The sequence below is a fragment of the Xiphophorus couchianus genome, chromosome 24 (assembly GCF_001444195.1).
Source record: "Xiphophorus couchianus chromosome 24, X_couchianus-1.0, whole genome shotgun sequence".
Lineage (NCBI taxonomy): Eukaryota > Metazoa > Chordata > Actinopteri > Cyprinodontiformes > Poeciliidae > Xiphophorus > Xiphophorus couchianus.
This window is the reverse complement of record NC_040251.1, coordinates 10,188,599-10,214,524: the sequence shown is the minus strand read 5'-3', so window position 1 is coordinate 10,214,524 and position 25,926 is coordinate 10,188,599. Positions and strand designations below refer to the sequence as shown.

Sequence of the window (25,926 nt, the reverse complement as noted above, 5' to 3'; positions counted from 1 at the left end):
CTCATGTCTGAGGGTGTGGCCAGTCTGATAATGATAGAGAGGGACAAGTTGAATCTCTGCCCTGATAAGAGTGAGTCTGAAGACTGGTGAAGCAACTTGATGAAGGATGAGGCTCGTTGTGTGTAATTGCAGACCTACAAGTGACTGAACAGAGTTTCTTCAGTTACAAAGACAGTGCAGTTGGTCAAGAAATCACAGCATCACAGTTTCATTTTATGGTTCTGATGGTTTTATTTCCATATCTAGTGAAATTATAAATACCAACCTGTAGCACTATGACATAATCTATATTTGGAGTAGTGCAAACATAGATTGTCCATTTAAATTACGGAAGGAAATATGTAAACACAGATATGTTTCAATTGCAAAGTTACACAATAAATATAAACAGCATTATTTTTGTTTATTTAGCCTGTCAGAGAAAAAAAGGGGTTTTCAAATTACAAAGTCATATTTTCACTCCTATATTTATAAATGTCATAGTTACAAACTAAATGTACTTTGTTAATTAAAAGCAAATATTTATTTTCCAAAATATATGTCAGTTAAATTATCGCTTGAGAATTTAACTGGAAAAAATTTATTTAGAGGAAGCTAAGTGGGCTAAACGTTTTCAAAATTAGCAAAAGCTCTAAGTGAAAAATTAGGTCCACTTTTGGCACATCAGAGGATTTGCAAAAATGAGCCCACCACACTATGTAGTCATGACCTCAAACAGGTTGTTAGGAGACATTGTCATTAGAAATACACAATCATCTTTAAATAGAAAAGATCAAACATTCACAGAATTATAATGCAAAGAAAATGTAATTTCATGAAAACCGATCTGAGATTGAAGGTTTTATGTACCTCCTGGGATTTCAAGTCACCTAAATCTTCTAAATCCCACTACATCACAATTTTGAGAAACTATATAATAAAACAGTAAGTGGGTTGAGGTTTTCGGCAGGATAAACAGCAAACATCAGCTAACTTTCACACAGCTCACAGTCTGCAAACTGTAATCTTCCAAATCCTGTCAAAATCCCATGGATGTATGTTTCACAAGTAATACACACTTGGGCTACATTCTTTTGTGTGTGATTACACCCACAGAAGCATTTGAATGAAGAAAAAAAAAACACCGTTTTGGCAGGCTGATAAACCTTTTTAAAAAGTAATATGTGTGCTCTTGGAAGTCTTCTTCCTTTAGACAAGTTTAGTATCTGTACTGGCAGGATGAACTCCTGGAATAAACTTTCCAGACCAGGGGAGTGAAAACAACTCCCTCTCTTTTGTGAGGAAGACGAGGCTCAGCTCGATATTCATCAGTGGGGATAACCTCTGACCCCAGAATCATATGACGCTGAGTGCTGGAGATCCCGCTGCAGCCAGACAGTCTGTCTGAAATGCCATTGCTTTCTCCTCCTGACAGTTTTTCTCCCTCTTGACTTGTCTCCCATTCTTTCCCTTTTCTTTACCGCTCCAGCTGTCAGAAGGTCTGTATAATATGGTTTTGATTTGAGAGGATTGCCAAGCCTAAAGTTATATTTTAGGAACTCCCCAGAGTTATTCATATTCTTACTACACCAACCTTCACTGAGCAGGTCGATAGCACTGGACTAGTTCAAAATGTCAATGTCACCCATTAAATAAGTCCTTATGCTCAGGATTTTTCTCCTTATACAATAAATTAAACATTGCTTCGGAAAAGTATTCTTACCACTTCAACGTTGAACATTTTGTCATGCAACATCTGTTCAAAAATAATATATGTTTAGAAATTATTTTAATAAAAGCAATCTGAACAGGGAAATCCAGATGGGAGTTCTATTATCTCTCTTGCACTTAAAGCTTTCTTCTTGCCACTCATACACTAAGACTGGATCTTACTGTCCATTTTCAAATGAAGGTTTGAACAGCGTGTCCTTATTTTCAAAGCCAGCTTTAAACTTCTACACTTTTCCCTTGACAGTCTTTCCAGCATTTTTTTATGTGAAAACAATACAGAAACTAACATGACAGGATAAATAAAGTTCAGCAGTTTTACAAGATGATCTCACTGAAAGAGTTTCAGTATGAAATAATTAATAATAGTTAATTCGTATGGCAGTAATGTTCGGAGAACTGCGTAGGTCTAAGGAGCTGCATCATGTAAAGTATTTTAGAATCATTTCTAAATGGCTGCTCAATCCAAGATACCAACTTAAACAATCTGTCTAGATTATTTAAATGTGTTACTGCTTTGCCATTTTTCTAACACAAGATCCAAACTTTCACCCTCAAGAAAAAGAAAATTGATTAGAAGTTCAGAAGCAGCTCAGGTGTAAAAATGTAGCATTATTATTGTTAAGCAGCGAAGCCCATTTAGAATTGACATGGACTAAGATGGTGTTGACTCCTTTTGGAGAATGGTCAGACATGAATAATCTACCAACTTCCCAGCATGATGATGATGGTTTCATTACCAGTGAGCCCCACACCAGGACACCAACAGTTTAAATAAATCTTTGACTAATTCAGCCAAGAAGAGCAGTCAGATATCCAGCCAGAATTATGCCAGACTCAATTTGGTTTGTGTTTTTTCTGCAAATTAACCAAATATCAAAGAAAACTAAGTTCTTGTTTGTAAATTATTCAATACTATATTCATTCCAATATTGATAGCAAGTTAACTTTTGACCAGAACAATCCTACATACATACACCAGGTGAAGAGCATTAAAGAAATGTTCTTCAACAGAGATATTTCACGCACCATCAATACACCCATTCCATAAATCACACTGCATTTGCTTAACTACCACTGACGTTGTCTCGGCTGCTAACCCCTGAGATACCAGCCTGCAGACAGGACGGTTGGACTCGCTGCTCCAAACAATTATCATTAGTTAGGCAATGACAGAGGATTTCTTCACCAAGTGACAGCCTGAAACAGCTGCTGACAAGCCCACCTCTCCTGAGTCCCTCTCTGATCTGCTGGGATGCTCTGATTGTGACACAACTTCTCAAGGAGTTGCTCTGGAGACATTCCTCAAAGCCTGGCGAAAGAAAAATACCAAATGTTTCTACAAAAAGGTAAGCTTAGTAAAACACAGATTTTTTCTTTGTTTTGCAGTCATGCACTTCGGCTTATCAGCATGATCACAGAATTTCAACTTTATGCAATGCATAGGTGTATCAGAACTTTTTAATAGCAATTATAAAGTAAAAATGTATGACTGTGGGGGCAGAATGAGAATTCACTCATCCAAACATAGTTATTGTAAATGTAATTTATTTTTGACAGACATATGTTTGTTTATCTGTGCTTTAAAAAATTTAGAAGCTGTGATTTTTGCATGATAACTGCCTGGATAGGGATTAATCAGTGTGGAAATGCATTTCACAAAGCCTATATAATTAAGTTGAGCAATTACTCTCACTGTGATCAACTGTTTTGGTCCCTCATTATCTTTTCTCTGCATGGTGTTTACAGTAATTTGAGTGTATGTCCTCATTATGGGTGGTTGCAAAACATTTCTTGATGAAAAATAGGCTTGCAGGTGTGCAACACCTTCATGCAGTATTACCATCCCTCTCCCCACATCACAGGAAAAGGCAACTAAACCCCATGCAAACTTGTTCACTTCAGAATTTGGCAGCGGTAATGTTTGAGGCATTTCACTCAGGTGAGTCATGGATCGAGTGGAGCACTTTGCCAAAGACATGTTGGGTTTGAGCGCTGTGGTCTTCACAATGGGCCGGGCAGCATGAGGTGACATGTTCTGCTGGTGTAGTGATTCTGGGAGACACTCCCGTAATGAGTGCTTTGTAATAAAATGGTATGCAAACCCACCTCCTGCTATGTTTCCCCTTTCACCTGCAGAGGCAGAAACAGCAACAAGAACAATGCTGAAACATGTCATGTAGGAAAGCTCAGACAAAATGGGTGTGTAGGCAATATAATCTGATTTATAAATGGCACACTTCTATAAAAGGATAAATTGTGCTTATTAAAACCCCAAATTCAAAGCAACTGAAAGCCAATTTTCAAAGGTCTCTCCAAATGTAACTTGTTTTTATGCGTCAGGCTCATGTAGTCCAGGTGACGCTGATTGTTATGATGAAGCCCATGCTGGAAGTTTGGTGATCCTGAATAAACTAATAACGATGATACAGTTTGACTCAGCGCACTCTTTTTAATAATACGACATCTTTCAAATTATTATTAATTAAAACACCTTCTTTTCTCTGCAAAAAAAATGCAGTGGTTTAGTTTATGTGATACAGCTACCTTAAATCTTGATTACGGAAAATTGTTACTCATGTCGTAACACTTTAAGTTACACTTAATATTAATATAAATAAAAAAATATTACTGGTTTCTGGTTTCACCACAGCTCTCACAGCATCGCACAGTTAATAAAAAGTTGTGTGTCATTTGAACGTCTTGAATCCACAGTTCTTCTGTAAAGTTGCTGACTACAATTTTCCCAAAACGCTACAAACGTAGCCAAGTATAAGGAATTTGTTGATCCAACACCTGAAAAAGACACCGAAGTCTCGGCTAATGACTAATAGATAAAGCGTGCTAGCCATGGCTGAAATATGAAAATATCTCATGTGACTGTTTACATCTGTCGTTGCCTGTTTACATCTGTCGTTGTTTATGATAAGTCGTTAAGTTTTAACGACTTATCCGATAAACAACCTTATTCAGTATGTGATTTTAATTTCACTCCTTACTTAGCGGAAACACTGCAACTATGAAATTGTGTTTTTTCAACATTAGCAGAATATAGACAAAAACTGTAATGGAAAATCAACTACTTTGCTAAATCTTTTCACTTCACAGGGATAGTGAACATGTTCGGTTCGTGGATGCTTCGCCACACAGCCGACAGCAGTGTCTAGACTGTGGAGCAGTATGGCTAACAGCTGTGTGCGTCTATACAGGGACAACTGCCAGTGACAGCATTTCCTTGGGTACTCTCTAACATACTGTGTCTTTATTTTCAGGGGTCAAGCTCCTACACAGCTTTAGCTACGGATAAATGCTGCTTTGTCAAATGTTTTTCCCCTCAGGGGCAGCTGTCCACAGCCCGTCAGGCACTTGTATGCTCAGCGACCAAAGCAAGTGCTCGCTGGCAGCCACAAATGTTTAAGTCGAGAGTCAGTTTATGTTCATAAATACTTCTTATTTTAGATTGTGCATTTTCAAAAAAGGCTCACATTGTCAGGAAGCAGCTCTGTGCACCAAATAAAAACCAGACACACCTGTGTTCTGTGAGTACTTGACTTGTGTACATAATGCATACCTCGCTGAAATCTGGCTTGGATACACCTCATACCTCAAACCATTTCACAATTCCTGGTAACTACATGACTCACTGATGCTCTGTGGACGTTCCCAAAGTTGGTTTGTAGTCGCACTAAGCCGCTAACTTTCCAAGATTACGGGGGCCAATAACACAAAAAGAGATCTGGCACCACTGACAGAACCTTTATGGGAAATGGAAATTTTTCTTTCTTGAAGAAGAAAAGAAAAAGAAACAGACATGATAGATCCAGGTGTGTTCAGCTAAACATTTTTTTGTTCCTTAGATACCTTCCACTGATCCACCTTCCATTGGTGCAGAGTTAGTAATATGTCTGTGCTGAGTGGAAACTGGGTGTTTAAATTATGAGGCAGGTTCTGATGTTGTTCATTGGTGGGTGGAGGAATAAGATCAGCAGTATAATTTAAAATTACTAATATGGAAACAGTGTAGCCTGGAGGCTTATTTGTTTTCCTAATTAGAATGGGATCATCAACAAAATATGTCTGTGCTACATTTTTCTATTTTGATTTTTCTATCAGTTTTCACCACAGGCAGGTGCATCTCTACAATAAAAGATAAATGAATAAATGAAAATAAGAGAATGAAGTCATATAATTATGATAATAAATATATTATGTATTTATTTTGGTAGTACTGCAACTTTATTTCCGTGAAGTCGTACAAAACATTAATCTGATACAACTTTATCCTTGTAATATTATAACTTTATTCTCATAATACTATGACTTTATTCTCATCATTTTAAATTTTATTTTCTTCTCATCGCCCTAATACTCTGTCATACAACTCTATAAATCTGAATATAATTGAAAACTTTATTTGTTTAGTAATTATATTATTGTAGAAACGCTTATAATTCCCTGTTTTAATAGTTGTAGCACCAAATATACCTTACTGTACGTTAACACTCACAGCAAAAACTATTCTGGCTCTGCTGCAGCATATAACATCTTCAGTCCTCCTTTTCTCCATTCTTGGGGTACAGCCAATCAGTTCAGAGGAAAATGAATGGGGTTCCTGGATTGGTTGGTATGCAAACGCCAGCCAATAGTGTGTTAGGTACCAAAACACCTACTATGTCATCTTCCTCACCTTCTTTCAACTGTCTTAGATATGCTCCACAAAAATAATCTGCAAACAATTAAGAATAATGTTCCTCAGAAAAATCAGTGGATAGGTGAATCTGCATACTGAGCTGAATAGACAGGGGGTCCAATACAGTGTAAGACAAGAAAGAGTATTTTTTTACTACAGAAAAGCTAATTTGGCCTACAGAGTCACAGAGAGAACACATTGCTTTAAAACCATCCAGCGAGTTAACAAAAATGTTTAGGCAAATTGTTTTTTTTTCTAATAAATTCCTTGTCTCTCATGTTTGCTCATGTTAGTTTTGGTGAATCAACACGTTAAAAGCTGTTTAACTTTTGCAGTAATAAACAAAGAAAATCTGCTCCTTTAGTGGCATCTGAATCATCTTTTGACTGTTTTTCTTAGATGATTACAGCGTGGATTAAAAAAAACGTGGCCATTTACCGTCGATATCCAGCTTTTAAAGGTTTGAAGTCTTGCTGTGTTACGGTGTCACTAGTAAGACCGTGACTATTACCTGGAGTGACAGGCAGAGAAAGGGAGGAGAAGGACTGGCTCCACACTGTTCAGTCAGCCAGAAAGGCCCCAAACGGCAGGGCTAACGCAGGTCAAGTGATTTGGCGCCTCGGGTGTATTAAAGCTCTTTACAAGAGACTAAAGGATTTACATGGCCTCACCCTCTTGGTCTGGGCTTTTATATGACCTGGGACAGTGCTGGTACGCTTTTCGGACCCTCTCAATCAATACGAAAGGGTAATAAAGAACGTTGCCTTTACGGGTGTTTAGCTTTTTGTTTAGCTGCAGAGGAAGGAGGATTTTATGGTTGTGTTTGACTTCGCACCAAGCATCAGGAGCCAGACAGGGATGCAAGGTTACATAAGATCCTCTGCTGGATGTCACTCCCACACATTGACACAAAGACAAAAACCACACACAGATCTACACCAGTTTAATCACCATAATGGCTAAAGCTTTGGAGCAGTTACAGTAACCTCATTAAAAAGTAATTTTCTATAAATAGTTTATGTTCTAAGCTTTTTTTATCCAATTATTGCAGGTGTAATTGTGGTCCAAAGTTTGCATAAACCCACTCAAAGTCTTATTAATGACTCCGAATTCCAGGATCATCAGTTCAGACTACTGTAGACCTAATGTGTGTCACCACATTAGGTTGGAAAAAATGGCTGAAACTGTCTACATGAAAAGAAACCAACAAACTGACCTGAATACTGAATACTGAAAGCTACCTTTACTTTTTAATGAACTTAAAGAGCATTGACCATAAATGTTGAGACTTCAAAACTGACTCCATCAACTTCAACTGAAAGGTCAGACGAGACGATTGAGCTTTTTTTTTTTTGCCACAATAACAAAAGTATCAAAAGAGTGTGTCAGCATGATGATTTATCACTTTGTCCCAACCGTCAAGTACAGTGACAGCAGTACAATGCTGTGGTGTTGTGCTTAACTTACATTTTAATTTATATTTGAAAAACTAGAATAAATCTTTGTTTTTTTGTTGTTTTTTTACAGCAACCTTACTTATTTGTCACTTCAGTGTGTTGCATATGTCCCCCCTTTATGATAAATACTGATAACTAAAACAGGAGATAATTCACAGTTTTTCTTGTAAAACTCGTTATTCATTCTTAATAATTTTAAAGATGTAGATGCAGATTAAGACTCTGTGTACTCTGACGTGACTTTATATGATTTGACAGGGTGTTTTATCTGAGAAAAATGTCTTGTTGTTAAAACTGAGATGGAAAATTGATGATATTTACATTATAACTCAGGTGCTCCTTTAAGGGAGTTTATTTTCAGCATTTCAGCTAAACATCACTGAACTTTAAAAGATTCATTCATCCATCTATTGTCTATACCTTGCAAGTTTCTGTAAACTATTAGCCATGCAGGGAGGCCCTCATGGGATTTGAACCCAGGACCTTTTTGGTACAGTACACATTTAAAGATATTATTCTTTTTCCATTCCCATAGTGGTAAATAATTTGACAATTTGCTTGCATTATTAAGACAGAAGCCTGGTATTTGGATCAAAACTATATGATTATAATTTTTAATTAAACACCAATCAGGATTTTCTTTAAGCATACTAATTTTCTGTTTTCTTTGAGGTTTTGACATCCCCAGTTTTAACTACTTAACATTTTGTTTTAAAAAAACACATAACACATAAAAGGCAAAAAACTTTGTTGCAAGCAATTTAATAAAATATCATTTTTATAATACATCAAAAGAATTAAGAAATTGAAAGATAATCCCAGCTTTTAATGAAAGCACATCTTCCTACTTTTTATTGCTTTTAATTCATTAGCCTCAAAAAAACTGCATCAAAATATGAAATCTGATTTTTTGAAACTTGATGTGGAAACCACAGTTCAGAGCCAATCAAGGGAAAATAAGTCAATTCCAATCCCTGATCAATTGACTGGTGCATTTCTGGTTATTTTATATGTAAATACAAAGAGAACCGTTGAAAAGAAATGCACATTTACTTTTTATTTCAGTCCTTACTATATTTACATTTTATGTCTATATTAAGCTATTACAATGTCTAAATCTTAAATAATTCAAAAGGTGTGGTAGAGTCCCTTAATATAAAATAATTGTTTAACAAACCAGGAAAAAAAGGAGAGAAATTATTCTGACTCTTCCAGTAAAAAAAACTGAAATCTCATTTTTAGACAATGTCTGTCTACAACTCTTATGCAAATTAGCAAAACGGATACCTTTATTATTCCTAATCAATTTCTTTTTTCAGTTTTCAGCAAATTAAGGACCCATGATGCTCACTTTGTTTACACTGCAACTCATAATTTGAATTCAGAATCTGTTTGGGCTATTCACAACAAGTGAGATGCTGCCATCTTGTGGTCAAGTTTAAAAAAAAGGTCACAAATGCAACAGCAGATTTTAAAAAGCCTGCTGCAGGATGTCTCTGTTCCTTTGCGTGAATAAATTCAATCAACAAGACGCTCCCTGAACAAAAGGAACAGCTGCATCCTTCTGTAATTCATTTACCGCGACTCTGAAAAGGTTATGAGAGCACAGTTTGCCAATACTTGGAACCTATTGAATCCTAAATGACAGGACACAAAGAGGCAATTAGGCGTGTCATTAAGACTGAGTCCAAGGCTCGCTATGAAGCTTTAAAAATAAATCAATTAACATTATTTAAAAATGAAATTAAGTAAATTTTAACTGTAACTTCTGATGCATTGAACCATGTATGAGTTTTGCAGACTTTCGCGGGTTAATGCCGTCGATCGCCTGCTGCAGACAGGAAGCGTGTTCTAGATTAGATCAAACTCCAGGTTGCCCATTTCGATTCTAAATGCAGCCGTTCTGCACTTTGTTACCATGACGACACCCGCAGTCTGGTCTAATGTCTGGCAGCGTAAAAATAGACAGGGAGTTGTGGTTCAGTTCAGGACTCGCTGGGATGATACTGGGTAACAGACAACAAAATATAAAAAAAACCATGATTGGAGCAGACATCATGCTGTATCTGGCACTGGCCCCCTAATCAAACCCTGATGATGAAGCAATGAGCTGTTTTGTGCTCCCTGAAGTGCGCTCAGCTTAATTGCTCACAGCTTGATGTGCTGTGGCAGTGTTGAAACAGGGCAAAGAAGCTTGGGTGGCCAAAGGTCAATGTTTGGAGACCCCCCCACAGCTGCACAAGAGTCACAATCTGAAAGAACTGGACTACAAACTGGTGCAAAAAACATAAGATTGCACTTTTAAATTCTAACCTTCAGATGTTTTGTATGTATCATGGGGCTTTTGGTGAGGGTAGATTTAATAAATGATGAAATGGAAGAATCTGTGACGTTGCTATGAATACTGCAAGTCAGATTTCAATCACTTTAAAACCCGCAAAGGCCTCATGTACAAAGAATACATAAGAACAAAGATGTACATTCTTTTCCAGGAAACAATATCTAATATATTTGTAATAGCATGTCTGTGGAAATGTGTAAAGCTCCATGGCAACATCATGACTGGCAAATGCATGTTTCTACAGTTATGGGTCCATTGGCAACACTTAAATAATGTTAATGGTGTGACAACATTTATTGTGCACACCAGAAGCAAATAAACTGTAAATGCAATAAAATAAGTGGAGCTTATTGCATACGCAAAGTGGAAAGAAAATGCTTTATGAGTATTACAAGATATTTCAAATGGAGAAGTTCAAAACAAGATGTTTTTAGAGACCTCTATTTAATTTGTAAGGGTAATCATGTAGGATATGGAGTAAACGGTGTGCAGCCTGAACGTTTACATCTGTTTACCTTACTGGGTTTGGTAACAATAGGCACATTTTAGATGGAATGTTCTAGTTAACCCTAAGCTGATAAATCCTGCACTGTTGGATGATGTTATATGATTCTCATGTTAATTAAACTGAAGTTCATTCATTCTTTGAACAGCATGTAGAGGAACAGACTATAAGAAGATAAAGTGTTGGATGGGTGGTTCTTCGTTAGATTTGTTTTATCTGTAGTAATATTAATGCAAATGTTGCACATCAAGCCTGATGATTTTTCACGTCATCTGGTCTTCGCATCATTTTGACTGGTCATTGGATCAATTGAATGAAATCTCTTCTTTCTACCTGTAGACATGACAGTTGATCATTCAGAAAGACGAATCACATGTGAACAACATACAGTATGTACATTGATTAAATGTTTAGGATCAGGTGTTTTCATTTACACTCTGTTGGGTTGCCACTAAGTAATTATTGTATTGAACAGTGTAACTATTATTGATATTGTAGTAATTATTAAATATGCATATGCTTGTCGCTATGGTTTCTGTTTTTTTCTCTCTTTTTGCAGGTGTAGAAGCAGACTTCTGTTTTCCTGTTTTCCCTCTATCTTTGTTTCTATCTTCTACGTTTATCTCTTTCTTTCCATTTTAACATTTTCCCTCACCTTTCTCACTTTATTGCTCCCTTTTCTTTCCATTTCTTTGATCATTACATTTTAAATAAACCCAAAGCAATTTGGGTTTTGTATATACTTCAAATGGAGCATCGTAGTGAAATCTTTAATGCTTTGCTTTTGAAAGTAAATTTGTTGGGCCTCACACTGCCACAAAGAGCACTTTAAAAAATAATAATGAATTAAATAAATTAGGACATATCCGATAATGAGTCCCTTATTATTTCTTCTGAGCTTAATTTCTCTTTGATTGGGATTTGCAATGAATTACACTTGGATAGATGTGTAGGCACAGTGACATACATCTGGATTTATTTGTCGTTATGCCAGTGACTTGAGTTAAGTTTACACCATATTTAAATTAAGTCTTTGTAGAGAGATTCCAGGTCAGCTACACTGTCAGTGTACCCTAGTGAACTCGAGGATAACAAAAACCCACAAAAAACTATTCAGAAACGATTTCTAACCATAAACGTTTGTCTCTTTTAAATTGGCCTTGTGTATCTAACATTTTGTCATCAAATACTAAAGCATTTTGTAGACTGTAACAATGTTCTGTGGAAATATATTGAAATCTATTTATTGAATTTAATACTTACGCCGAGAAGCTCCAGCAGCTTGTCTGTAGTCATTCCGTTTGTAATGCGCTAATGCTCCACAAGCGATAATGCATACATTTTGCTCCAGTCGAGGAAAAGCAATCTCCTTCAAAGTAGCAATGCAGCCCTCCTGACTAATTCTGGCTGTGAAACTCAGAGCAAAGCCGCATAATCAGAGCAATAAGGCAGATCAGCCGTGGGAAACCAGTGAGGCCAGAAATATGTGATTCTGGTTTAATGAAGCAAATGATCCACTGAAGACGTTGTTCTTTTCTCAACTTTTACATAACGATAGTTTTAGTACAAACCGAAGACATTGTTTCCATGTCATTCTTTTTCTAGTGGCATAGTTTGTTTTTACACCTCACTTCACATTAAAAAATCCCACTTGTGGTCTCTTCTTATATGTTTTATAGTAATTTATTGCCTTTTCTAGTTTCACTCTATAATTATGACAAAAAATAATAATTCTAGGCTTGTCTTTCCAGTAGAGTTTTTATGTTGCTTTTCTACATCAATAAAACTGAAAGAAAATCGGTAATTTTTCTAAAAGTTTAAAAAGCAAAACTTAAAGATAAAGACAACTACATTAAACATTATTAATGGAGTAAATGATCTGTGTGCCTTTAAATTCTGCAAACCTACATGATTAATGAGAGTGATTGCACATTTTCTTTAATTACAGGGCAGAGATTTATCAAAGATTGATCATGCTTTTAAAATTAAAATATCTCAAGCAAAAAAACAAACAAAAAAATCATCTGACTCATTAGAATTCAAAGTGTCTCAGACATTTGGGCTGTACAAGAAAATAAATTCCAGAGGGAGTTTTAGCCGTGCAGGAAGTGTTTGAGTAGATATTACTTAAGATGCAAAATGTATAAAAGAAGTTTATTGATTGTCATATTGAAATGACATCCATCAGGACAAAACAAAATATCAAGAACATTTCATCATTCAATCATTTCTTCTAGTCTGCAAGTCCTGATAATTGTGATTATGGCAAAGACAAAAAAAAAAAAAAAAAAAAAAAAAAACCCACCCCAAACAAAAAGAAGAAAAAAGTCCAGTGAACTTCCAGGGTCTACATAATTCTAAAATATTTATTTTTGTATTTTCTAGAATTCACAAAGCCATGGAGTGTAGCAAGGTTGTCAAAGAGTTTAGAAAATAAATATCCCTCTTATATATATAACACTTAACCCAACTTGAGTAAATGTTGTTAAATAGCTAGATCTTCTATAGCTACTCAAAGAGAGAACAGAGATTGAGAAAGATTTCACTCTCACGCTCAATCTCTCTCTCTCCCTGTCTCTCTTTATATTATATATATCTATAAATCCATAATAAATTTAGGCGTCAGTCATTTTCAACTTTCTTATTGATCTGGCTGCAGGTATGGGAAAGATTAAGCAAGTCTGCCTACTTGCAGTTCTATATTTCAGGATTCACCTATTTGTGGATTCTTCTGTGGAACGTAACTAAATTATTTGCGGAAAATCTGACAATTTGCTAATTTTTTGGAACGATTATCCACATATGATGATGCAGCTTGGGAAGATTAAATACTTTGGTGTAATGCTTCGTGGTGTTGACGTTGGACGTTAGTTTCAGTTATAGTGCTGAGACTCTGCCTATTAATACACATTGAGGCATAATTTGTGTTTGAACTAATAAATTCAGCAGTTATAAACATTCAGAGGGAATCTTAAGTATTTCAGCTACTACCAGGAGTCCACTGTATCAATATGCAGACATTTCCTTATTTATAAATATCAATTCATTTACCATACTTGATAAGGCTGATTTCTTATCTTGACAATAATGAAGAGCCGCCAACTGCCTGTGTGTCATTTCATATTTTTACCCCATGGAAATACAAGGCTATGAAATACTCCAAGTCCCTAAATAGTCTAATTAAAGTATGTTTTTTAATTAAACTTGAATCAGCCTCTAAAATTAAAGTATAAATAAGAAACATGCTTCAGCTAGATTAGCATTGTCTTTTAAATAAAGCGCCAGTAATTTTGACAGGAGAAAGCCCAGCTTTTTTCCCCTAATGCATACATTTATTCAACTTCAATTTTCCAGTTTGTGATTGCACTAAAATGCAATTTATTTGAAGACCTTTTACACATATTTACCATAGAGTTAAAAAAAAAAAAAGCCTGATCACTGAGAGCTTTATTGAGAGCAATATTCTGGGTTGCTTTCCTGTTTCATGCGGTTGATGCTAAATTCAGCATCTAACATCTGTAGCCTCAGTGGAGCTGAATATTCATCAAGCCAGCTAGAAGCACAACTTGCATCCCTGCAGCCTCTCCATCTCCGGGCTTCACATACTGGCCATTAAGTACTTACATTAGTGAGATACAACTTTGTTGTTCCAAGGAGAACCCTGAAGGACATCCAAATAGGTAGCATTTGACATTATGATACATTCAGTAATATGTAATTCATGTAATTCATTATCATGGGTCATGATAATAATTTGAGTTACTTTTTCTGATTGTAGGTGTGTAGTTTATTAAGCCTATATTGAAAGCTAATAAATAATGTAAAAAGAGAGGTAAAGCAAAAAAAAAAAGTGAGTAAAGAACACAGGCAATTTGTCCAATGGGAAGGACGACTTTGTTTGGAACATAACAAACCAGCACCCAACACAGCGATTTAAAAGCTTTCTGTAAAAACTTCAGCCTGCTTATAAATTAGTACAGTTGTAAATGAACGCTTGTGACAAAAATTGTAATTCAGAAAATGTAGATTCAGGCAAAATTTGAGTTGTAATTTCTACTCTTCTATTTATTTGACTTTATGTGCACAAACAACACATGGGATGAACCTCATGTTGTGGCCACTGACTCTTCTAAAGTTGCCAGTCATCAAAATGGTGAGCATTGTGTGATGCTGAGTATAAGAATGGACAGTCCATCTTTCCTGTTTCCAGTAAGCAGCCACACATTAGTTTCAACACTTTTTTTTAAATCAAAAAACACTTTTTTTGTTTATAAGAAAAAAACACCCAATCATGTTCATCTCTTTCTTTTTTACAGAGCTATTTCTCCAAGGTTCTTTTTGTAATAAAAAGTTTTTAAATTATTTATCTCCCTTGAAAAACAATGGAAATAAAGATTATGATGCTTTTATGTTATATATTTTTAATAATATTCCAGTTTTCTGTCTAAATTATGATTTTTGCCCTTAAATTTTCTTCTGCAATCTTCCTGAAATCTCATCTTCATTCTTGACAATGCAATAACAAGGAAAGGTAACTATTTGCATCAGAATAACATTGGTCTTTGTAGGAGACTTATTGCAAAGTCCTGGTAATGTTTATGTTGTGCTATTGTCATAAAGTGACTTGATGGAGCAAAGTTTTTGTCCGCCATATTTGTCACAATATGACAAATAAAATTTCACTTGAAAAATGACGTCAGTTTAGAAAAAAAAGGAAAAAGTCTCGTCTGTGAAATGAATCAGGAATATATGGCATTCAAGATAAACCAATTGAAAGAATGAGCTGCATGTGCCATACATATTTTCTGCATGCTCAAGCCAACTTGTTCACCTGAAACAGTACCAGCGCCACATGAAACAAGCTCATATGCACAAAGTGAGTCCACTTTCCTAAGGAAAGAGCAGGCTAAGAGGCACAAAGCTCCTCCCTGAGAGTTTGTGAAAACATTCCAGCAAAGTCAGAGCGGTCAAAGAATCAGAAACCCTCAGAGTGGCCTCCTACTTTCTCTATCATTCTCAACTTTTTGCGCAGTCCTTCTGTTATGGCACATTGTGTTTAGACATTGTGCGACCAGTATAGACTGTTTAGCAGTGGAACACGGCAGAGAGAGAAACCTGAGGAGTCCTCTTCAATCTGTGAAGACAAAGAAACTCAGATGTCCCGCTGATCGGCTCACAATGAAGCTGCTGTTCGTCCTCTTCGTTTCCTGTGCCTGGACTTTAATTGGAGCCCAGAATTACTACCAGGCACTGATGGATTATCTGGAGAACAGATTGTTGGCAATCGAGGTAAGAAACAAGCCCCCTTTTTAAAATGACTTTTGACAAATGACTCTCTTTAAGTGGCAGCACAGATTTCTCTGCAGTCATTAAAAATTAGAGACACCAGTTGATAACCTTCTCCTCCTCCTTTTATTCGAGTTTAATGTCCTAACTCATGCAAACTAATTAATGCAATCTCTGGCAGGCTCATCAACTTCCCTGGAGGCTTTGGGAGAAATAATAGTTCATGCATGCATAGCTCTCCTTCTCATGCAACAAGCAGCTTCTGTCCGGCAGTATTACAACATCTTCCATGTCTAAGACAATGACACAATATTAATGAGTACAATCTCGACCTTTGCTGGTGTTGCATCAAACATGCCAGCAGTCTAATAGAGTCTGCTCTGCCAAGGTAGAATGAAGCTCTGCAACGATGAGCAGCCTTGGGGTGAGGATCCAATTTCAAAGAGTTTAAAAGTGAGGTTACATGCAGCAGTATGTCAGAAAAAAGAGAAGGCTCAGTTTGTGTGAACGAAGACTTGGCGTGCGCAGAGTGTGATATGAAACACAAGAGGATTATATGTCAGCCACTCTTACAACCCATCGGCTGTTGTATTTTGAGAAAGCCTCTGGGAACATCAGTCAAGTGTTGTGGGGTTTGTGAGGCTAGCCAAAATCTGAAGTATGAATATCCAAGTCCGGTTGTACTGAGCAGAGAGCGGTTCATTGTCTGAATTTAAACAACTCACAAAAACCTCACATTTAAAAAGCAACATTAATGCATTAGATTTTAGTGGGGCATATACAATGCAAAAGTATTCACACCATTTGGATTTTTCCCCATTTTGTCACAGTGCAATTTTCAATATATTTCATTTGAATTTTTGCTACCAAGAAAAAGTAGCAAAAAACTGTAAGATGGTGTGAATTTGGAATTCAGGTTTACACTTTACACTGCAATTTCAGTTGCAGGTCCATCCATCCATCTGGAGTACCTAGATGGATCTCATCCATGCACATGCAAATTCTATGCAGAAAAGCCTTTGGCTAGGATTCAAACCCAGGACCTTCTTGCTGCAAGACTATCACGCTACCACCGGCTAAACCATGTGTGCAGCTGTTTTACATTTTTCTGGATACGTCTCTACCAGCTTTGTGCATTTAGAAACTGAGATTTTTTTTTCCATTCTTCTTTGCAAAACAGCTGAAGCTCACTCAGATTGAATGGAAAGCCTCAGTGAACGTCAGTCAAGACTTTGTGCTATTCTAACTCAGGAACACACTTTGTTTTAAGCCATTTCATTGTACATTCTGCTGCAGGTTTTTGGTAGTTTTCATGTTGGTAGGCAAACCTCTGACTTGCTCTCAAGACTTTTGCAGCATCTTTGTCTAATCTTCTCATCAACTGACCTGCTTTTCTGTCCCATCTGAATAACAGTATTCCAATAACATGATGTTGCCACCATTAGGTTTAGTTATGTGGTTCGTATCTTTATGTTGATGTATAAAGCTAATGTATGTCCGTTCTTTCTGTTTGGTTGAACAGTAATCTGTGAGATGTCCAAAGCTTTGTATTTGTTTCTTTAAAACTAAACCTGCTTTAAACATCTTCCCAAATAGGGCTACAGAGAAAAGTAGAACCCATGTCAATGCACACTTTAAAAAAAAGAATGATTTTGCTCTCATTTCAACACAATGCGCTGCTTTGGCTTAGTCTATTTCATAAATTCACAATGAAATACATTAAAGTTTATGGTTCAAATGTCCAAAACCACTTCTGCAAACGCATTTATAAAGGTTTATATATTCTGCTTATCTTTTAAATTACTCTTCAAAGCAACACTGGCACATATGGTTGTGATGCAAAAATACATTATGTATGTACAACGGTTAAACTCCGGGCAATTACCTTTTAAAATACTTTCAGCCACTATCTGCTGTCTTCTACTTTTATATAAAACCGCAGTTCATCAGCAAGCTTTAAATGTGCTTTCCCTTCCAGTCGACAGCAAGCCGACAGCGAGCTAAGGTGGAAAATGAAACCTGAGGAAAAGCAAAAAAATGACAGAGATTGCAGTTATTACGTTTTGCTCTGAATTACTTGTCACTCTCATTGTGTCAGTGTCTGTGTGAGGAACCACATCACTGTATTGCATTTGAGACTGTGATGATGTTTTGGTAGATTGGAAACACAAACTTCCAACCCTGGGAGATTTATTTTAGGAAGCGAGACGAGGAGTGAACAAAGGTGGCACTGGTGCCAAAGTCTTTCAGGTGAATGTTAAGGTTCCTAAGACACTTGAAGGGGGACTTACTACACAACGGAATGCAATCTGCTCCATTTTTATGCACGTTTGCACACTCTTTCTGCTTTATTTCTCCACTGGATCCACAACACAGAGTACACATCGATCAAGTTGAGCAGCTGCAGCCATTTAAACCTCTGATGTGTGAGGTTTCACCATTCAAAAGGTTAACATCATAACTGTGTCAGGCTGGAACAGGGGTCAGCAGCCGTTTCCATTCACAGAGACACAAAATAAATCTCACCTAGAGCTGCCAAAAAGTGCAATAAAGTGTTTCATTATAAAAGCTAAAAGTAAACTAAATGTTTTTAGATTTTAGAACAAAATGAAGTCTCTATTATAAGATTAACAAACAATTTTGTAGAATGAGCTGAGCCTTTTCAACAAATATGGAAAATGAAAACAGATAGGTAGCATAGTTTGAAGCCAGTGGCTTTTACAAGCCTGCTGCAGCCATTAAAAACACATTTTGAAGAAGAACGTATGGAAAAACTTATAAAATGACAATTTCCGTTTGCATTCTTAATCAAAAACATTTCCTTTTTGGCTTTGTAAGAGTCACAGTGGCAGGCCAAAGCTGCAGGTTGAGACCCCTGGACTAAAATCACACTGGTAATTTTGTCTCAATCTCTTTCAGTGATACAGATGTTCTTGGAAAAAAGTGGTGGATCATAAAATATATTGTAATTATTCACTTCCCCTCTGGAAGATTAGAAAACTTTGACAGATGTTAAAATATATCAGATAGTAAAATTAGTACAGGTTGTCCATCCAAATATTTACTGCCTTAAGTAGGAGAAACTACAAAGATAATCTGTGCCATACGATGCAATGCAACCAACAGTGGCTGTGCGTGATTAAATGTCTTTTTTGATGTGGTTGTCACGTTACGTGGGTGGAGATGGTGAGGCAGGACGCTTAGACCCAGGTAGAAGTAAAGTAATGGTTTAATGATGAGCAAGTCCGAAATACAAACAGTCCAACAACCAGGCAGCACGGCAGAACAGAATCCAGGGTTCAGCACCGGTAGCAACTGGCAAAACGAATGGACGACTGACAAACAGCTAGACAGCACAGACGACAACAGACGACTGGCTTGACACACGACAAGGACCCGACCAAGACACAGAGACACAGGTGACACTAAATACACAGGAGGTAATCAGGGAACGAGACACACCTGGGAACTAATCAAGGGGCGACAGGACAACACGGAGACTCAGAAACAGAGGAAACTCAAAATTAATACACAGAAAAACTCAAACCATGACAGTGGTATAGAGAAAAGTTGATGAGAAACAGTCCTCTTTCTGTTATCAATGTGCAGCAAGGGATTAAACCTGGGAGCTGCAATCTTTAAAATCCAGAGTTAAATTAATAAAGATATTTATTTATTTATAAAGCTTCATTACAGCCACAAAAATATGACATCAAAAAGGGCAACTTCTAATCTACCCCAGGAAATTTGCTGTGAGTTTTAAAGAGCAACTATTTTATTTTTTATTGTCAGCATTTAAAATAAAGAAAGACATAATTGTTTTTGTAAAATGAGCATGGACACTTCCTTCTGTAGTGTGTTAACATTTGGGGAAATATCAACACACTTTTTAATTAAAAAAATTATATATAACTTTAAAACATATATCATTTTTAGCCAGTTATTAGAGCCATTATAAAAGGTTGCAGACTCCTCACTACAAAAAACAGAAAACCTATCAAGTGTTTTTGTTGTAATACCTTAGTACTTGAAATAAGACAAAAGTAACTTACAAGTAACATTTCAATAATATAACTCCTTAATATTAATGAAAAAGTATTAGTTCTGCTGGCAGATTATTTAAAGGGACAGTATTATGTAAAATCAACTTTGTGTTGTCTCCCTCCCCTGCAATTCACCAACTCAGCTCCTTCAGACTAGCCAGCAACAATTAGCAAACACCTACTGGAACTGCAGATTTGCTGAGCTAATTATCCAGGCTACTTCTCAGTGCAAAGTTGGCAAAATGTTGTTAAATGGTTAAAAGAAGAGCGATGTTGTGAAGACTTCCTGAAGGTGGAGTTTCAGAAAGAGCAGTAGGTTTTAAAGAGACAGAGGCCCAATTTCGAGGAGTTAATTTACAAAGTCAAATTTCTTTTAAGTCATATTATATACAAATAGCATTTTTATAACAACTGAAGACAGCACTCACTAGATAGTGCTGTAAAATGGTGCTATGTGCCTAGAAAATACACAATACTGCCCCTTAACTTATAAGACACTTTTCCCATGTTATAAATCTAGAAAAACTAGAACTTTTTCATCAGTATTAAGGAATTCTTGACTTTAAAAATTATCCTATGTCTTGCTGAAAAGTTACTTGTGGATTAGTTTTGTCTTATTTCAAGGATACTAAGATGTCTGTACTAGAAACTAGACTAAAAATACTTGGTTTGATTTTATGTTTTTGCAGTGTCTAGTATAGACAGTCAGATTGGCATACCTGAGCACAAAAGAGAAACCTTCCCCTGCTGTGCAATCTAACATTTACATTGCTCTCCTCCTTACTCAGGACCGCATGCAGCTGTGGCATGAACAAGCCCATCAATATCGCACAGAGATGCTGGATTTTAAAAAGCTAACATCAGAGGCCATGACGGGGATAAAAAATGACCACAGCATGATGTTCAAAGACCTGAAAGGAGCTTCTGCTCGAATGGACCTTGTGGAGAGGGAAATGGACTACGTGGAGACCCAGAATTCTCCACGGGCTTGTGCAACCAAGGCTGAAAAAGTGTTGGAGCAGGAGGCCTGGGGTCTGCAGGAGAGAGATGAGGTGGAGGAGGAGGAAGATTGGGAGGAGCTGCAGTCCAGAGTCTCTGGTGAGTTTGAAGAAGTATGCTCATACTTCAGCCAAACAACCTCTAGAGATATTCAATCTTTCAAATTTATTCACGGCAAGAAGCCTAGAAGAGTCAAAACCCATGATTTTTATAGGAGTTGTTCTCTGTATTACCCACATTACACATCCCACAGGCATCACATCAAACATTTTACAAGGTTGCTGTCTTGGAAAAGTTATGCCTCTGGAAAACAGGGAGACAAACACAGTACCATAACAATTGCTTCTGAGTCTGTGTGGAGTCATGTTTCCCAGCCAAAGTGTGATGATATGCAAGTCATTCATTTCTGCACAAATACTCTCCTGTTTGAGGAAGGTATTCATCATCATAATCCTCAAATCCAAAAATGTGCCGCTTCACAGCTGCTACAATAAGGTTTTCATTCAGGTTGTGCAAGGAATTAAAGCTTGTTTAAATCATGATGAAGAAGGTTGAGGGCTTTGAATTTCTACAAACATAAACGCAAAAACATTTTTTCCTCTTCAACTTTTCCATATTTTTGTCACTTTATTCAATTCTATTGGGACTTTATGATAGACTAACATAAAACAGTACATATTTGTGAAGTGAAGGGAAATGATAAATGGTTCAACAAATATCATCCTGAAAAGTGTGGAGGGCATGTTTATCCTAGAAACACCTTTTGCAGCAGCTTCAACTGCAAATCCAGCTTCGCATTGCTAGAGATAAAAGATATATTGCCCCATTTTCTTTGTAAAATAGTTCAGTAAGATGGAATGGAGAGTACATAGGAATTCTCAGGTCACAGACTGAATTGGATTGAAGTTTGGATTTTCACTGACTAACTAACATACGTACGTCTGTAACCTGCATTTAACCAGGAATGTCTTACTGAGATTAAAAATCTCCTTTTCAGGAGAGACTTGGCCAAAAATGGCACAGCACAACAATTGCAAATCAAAACTATTGAAACTCTATTAAAATGCAATATGGATAATAAATGAATAAAAATAATAACCTTGAACATATAAGTAGGTTTATTGTTCTTGGTCTGTCATGAAAAATCCCAATGAAACACATTAAACTTTGTGATTGTAATTTAATAAAAATGTTGAAAGGTTTAAGCAGTATGAATATTTTTTCAAAGCATTGTACTTCTTCAAAGAACTATAATTTTTTTCACTTTAATGTGTGCTAAATGAATTAGTAAATTACTTTTTGATTTTATGTTTTATTTTTATCACAAAGCAAATGAAGAAATATTGATTGTTTTAATAAACCAACTGAGTTAATAGCAAAATCAATAAGACATAATGAAAGGATTATGCGCAAATATTACCAAACCTCCATTCAGAATTATAACGCTGACATTTCATTTCATGTTTGTTAAAGACTGAAGTCAAAGATGGTCCAGGAATGAGAAATCCCTCTCTATTACTTTTTATTTGCTGTCAGTAGCTGCAGAAGGACAGAAAACTACCCTGAGGTCAGCGGCGCTGCTCTCCATGGTCATGCTCACAGAAATGAGCTTTGTACATAGAGATCCATTGTGAATGTCTGTGAAGTGATCCGGAACAATCTTTTCTCCATGGAAGAGCCAGTTCAGATCTGGAAACTTAATCCTGATGTGGCTCTGGGACAAATGAGGGAGAGGATGGGTGACGCTCGGTGACGACTGCTGGGAATTTTCTTTCCTTTTTTGTGGTTCTTCAGAGAAAGAATTGTGTTATGATATTTTCTTTTACAGACAGCATCTTTCATCTGTCTATGAGCTGTGCTCAAGCTTCATTCATGATGAGTTTGTGTCTAATTTTGCCCCGACTTTGTACTTGACCCAGATTTGAGAACTAGAGCCAAGATATCAGTGGCTGCAGGCTGGAAACCCACATTTCCTATTAAGAAACAGCACTTCTCCTCATCCAGTCAGACAGCTGGAGTCTGAATTCATTCTTTATTACAATGTGAACATAATCTGTTGGCCATGCCTACTGGTACATCTGGTAAAAATGTGTAAAAATCCTTAATGAAAATCCATTTTTGTTGAAGTATCATAAGACTAGAGTAACTGGTTAACGTGATTGCATTTATCACAGGTGTCACAATTATTTCTGCTCAGAATAGTCTTTTTTAAAATAAATATAACTGAATAATTTCTTAATCATTTTACAATATAATGCTTTTTGTTGTAAACAAAGTTTCCAAAAATGCCTGATTAGTTACCATTCTTTTACATTTCTAAATTTGCGAAATATCTGCATTGGTGACTTTTTCCTTTTTCTCCTGTTTTCAAATTATGCAGCAACCTCTCCTTTCACAGCAACTTCAGCTTTTTAATGCCACATGAAGTAGACTTCTATACCTGTTTTATGATACCACTGTATCAGTAAAAACCAGTTGGGATGGTAAAATCTATCTGCCGGTTCACGTGCCCAACCTTTGCAACATCGCAGCTGTGCAGCCAGCGGCTCCTTTCATTCCATAATCTCATTACAAGCGGTGTAAGCAAGATGAATATGAAGCAGAAGGAGAATGGTTGTAAACACATGCTCGCTTTTTTTGTATGTTCCTGTTAAAGCAAATTCCTAATCCTCTTCTTTGTGGTTACTTGTTTGTTTGTTTGTTTGTTTTTCGCCTTCAGACTGTATGGAAATCATCTCTGGCATCAGATCTGTGAAGATCCTAAAGAGAATAGGAAGCCCCAAGGGAATGTGGACCAGAGATCCCAAATCCTCCAAGCTTTATGTTTTCAATGGCACATCAGGAGACACGGTCTATGAGTTCCAATCCGTCCTTGACTTTTCCAGATCCCTGGGAGTGGCTGGGAGCAGGATGATCCACCTTCCCTCTAAGTGGACTGGTCCTGGAAGTGCTGTTTATAACGGCTATTTGTATTACATAAATCAGGAAACTGATACAGATGTGCAGGTGGTTAAATTTGACCTGGTTAGTGGTTCAGTGACAGAAATTGCTATGTTCCCTATGGAGAGGAATACTATTCTTTACACACTTAATCCTGAGACTGTTGCAGACCTTGCAGTCGACGATGAGGGCTTGTGGCTCCTTTTCACCCCGACCGACAGTGAACCAAACATTAGCCTCGCTAAGATGGACACTTCCACGCTTGACATAGAACAAATCTGGGACACCCGGTGCCCACGGGGGAATGCAGAGGCGGCTTTTGTAGTGTGCGGGACAGTCTATGTCGTTTACAACACCCGCATGGCCAGCCGATCTCGAGTTCAGTGTGTGTTTGACGTGAATGACATGATGCTAACTGAAGAGGCTCCTCTGCTTTACTTCCCCAGGAGGTACGGAGCTCATGCCAGTCTGAAGTACAACCCTGAGGAGAATCAGCTTTATGGCTGGGATGACGGCTACCAAATCATTTACAGACTCACTATAAAGACGAAACTCTTAGCTTGACAGAAGAGAAATAGGTTCATGTTTGAAAAACTGAAGGGCAGTAGCAGTGAATTTCTTCTATCCATTCACATAGATTCACTTTGAGAAGAATAATGCATGTTCATATTTTCTAAATATGGTTGCTGTGCAATGGAAGCTGTAGAGGTGACATATTACACTTCCTTGAATAGGTTAAGACAGGTGCATGGGCTAAACAAAACATGTTCATTACATTTTTTTGCACAAAATCACTCTTAGATATATTAGATTTTAGTCTGCTCACTTCTGCCTATTTCAAGCTCTTTTCAGAATGAGCTACGGCTGCTCCAACTCAGATGTTCAATTATACAACCGTACGTCTTTGAAAAGCAGAAGTGGAGCCTCCTGTACAACCAACAAGAATGCAGCAAGTTGTTTCTGAAACAAAACACTTGTCTTTTCCAGCAGCCATTGTACTGTGCATAAAACTAGCTGGCCAAACATCCTTGGTGTCATTAAATATTTGACAATGGTTCTTTTATATCACTGTGGAGGAATTTCCACCGGGTCTTCTTTAAGGAATTGTCTTAGTCAGCCATGATAAATTGAAAAAAGATCCAGACTAAATTAATTCAATTAAGTAATTTTACCCCTCTAAATGTGAACTCACTAGTGCGCTCTGAGTCTCTGTCCACCTTCAAAACCTAAGTGCTTGTGAGCCTCAGTGCACAAACTGATGGCCAAAACATTTCCAAACATGAGATCACTTTTCTTGGCTATCCTCAGTGACTACTCCTCTGTTTAATGTTAACATAGAGAACACTTGGAAGAAGTTGATCTAAGTGTCTGCTTTGATGTATAAAGGATATGTACAGTAATGTAAAAGAAAACAGAAATATATGTTGTTACAGTGGGCTGATATTTACTGTGAAATGCAAATAAGTTAATAAAGCTCACTTCCACTTTCTGCTCCTTCTGCCAAATAAAAATGTGTGTGAAGTTGCATAAATGAGTTTTTGGACACGTTTGTGATTCTTCAGTTAGAGTTCATATGTGGTCTCATTTCCAAGAGGGAACAGTTTTTTTCATGCTTTTCCATATTTTAACATTTGTTTTGAAGATCTGAAACACAAAATGTAGGAAAAAAAGGATAAATGAATGTAAATTTGAAAAGGAGCTAATATCTTTTATGGACTTCTAAGTAAGACTGGTCAGTTTAGCATTCTGCTTCTAAAGGAAGGGATTCTTCATTGGTACAAGAAGAGTAGCTGTAAGATTATATGTAAGCAGCACCTGTGCATAATATGCAATACAGGTGGAGTCTCAAACTTAAAACATTGATTTTTCTTTACAAATGCCAAAGAAACCCTTAGCCCAAAGGTTCCCAAAGTGTGGGGCACGCCCCCTAGGGGGGGCGTAATGCCATTGCAGGGTGG

The 25,926-nt window shown here is 36.9% G+C and overlaps 1 protein-coding gene across 1 annotated transcript; it reads left to right on the top strand.

Moving 5' to 3' along the window:
- The first annotated feature begins 15,658 nt into the window (after window positions 1-15,658).
- On the top strand, window positions 15,659-25,499 carry olfml3a (olfactomedin-like 3a). The gene is made up of 3 exons (XM_028009999.1): window positions 15,659-15,989; window positions 20,818-21,127; window positions 23,748-25,499. The coding sequence occupies exons 1-3, from the start codon at window positions 15,879-15,881 to the stop codon at window positions 24,530-24,532; spliced, it is 1,206 nt and encodes a 401-aa protein (XP_027865800.1). The 5' UTR covers window positions 15,659-15,878; the 3' UTR covers window positions 24,533-25,499.
- The last annotated feature ends 427 nt before the right edge of the window (window positions 25,500-25,926 follow it).

Coding starts and splice junctions, on each gene's coding strand:
- olfml3a (XM_028009999.1), top strand. CDS start 15,879: ATGAAGCTGCTGTTCGTCCTCTTCGTTTCCTGTGCCTGGACTTTAATT. Junction 15,990..20,817: donor ACAGATTGTTGGCAATCGAG/GTAAGAAACAAG, acceptor CTCCTTACTCAG/GACCGCATGCAGCTGTGGCA. Junction 21,128..23,747: donor GCTGCAGTCCAGAGTCTCTG/GTGAGTTTGAAG, acceptor TTTCGCCTTCAG/ACTGTATGGAAATCATCTCT.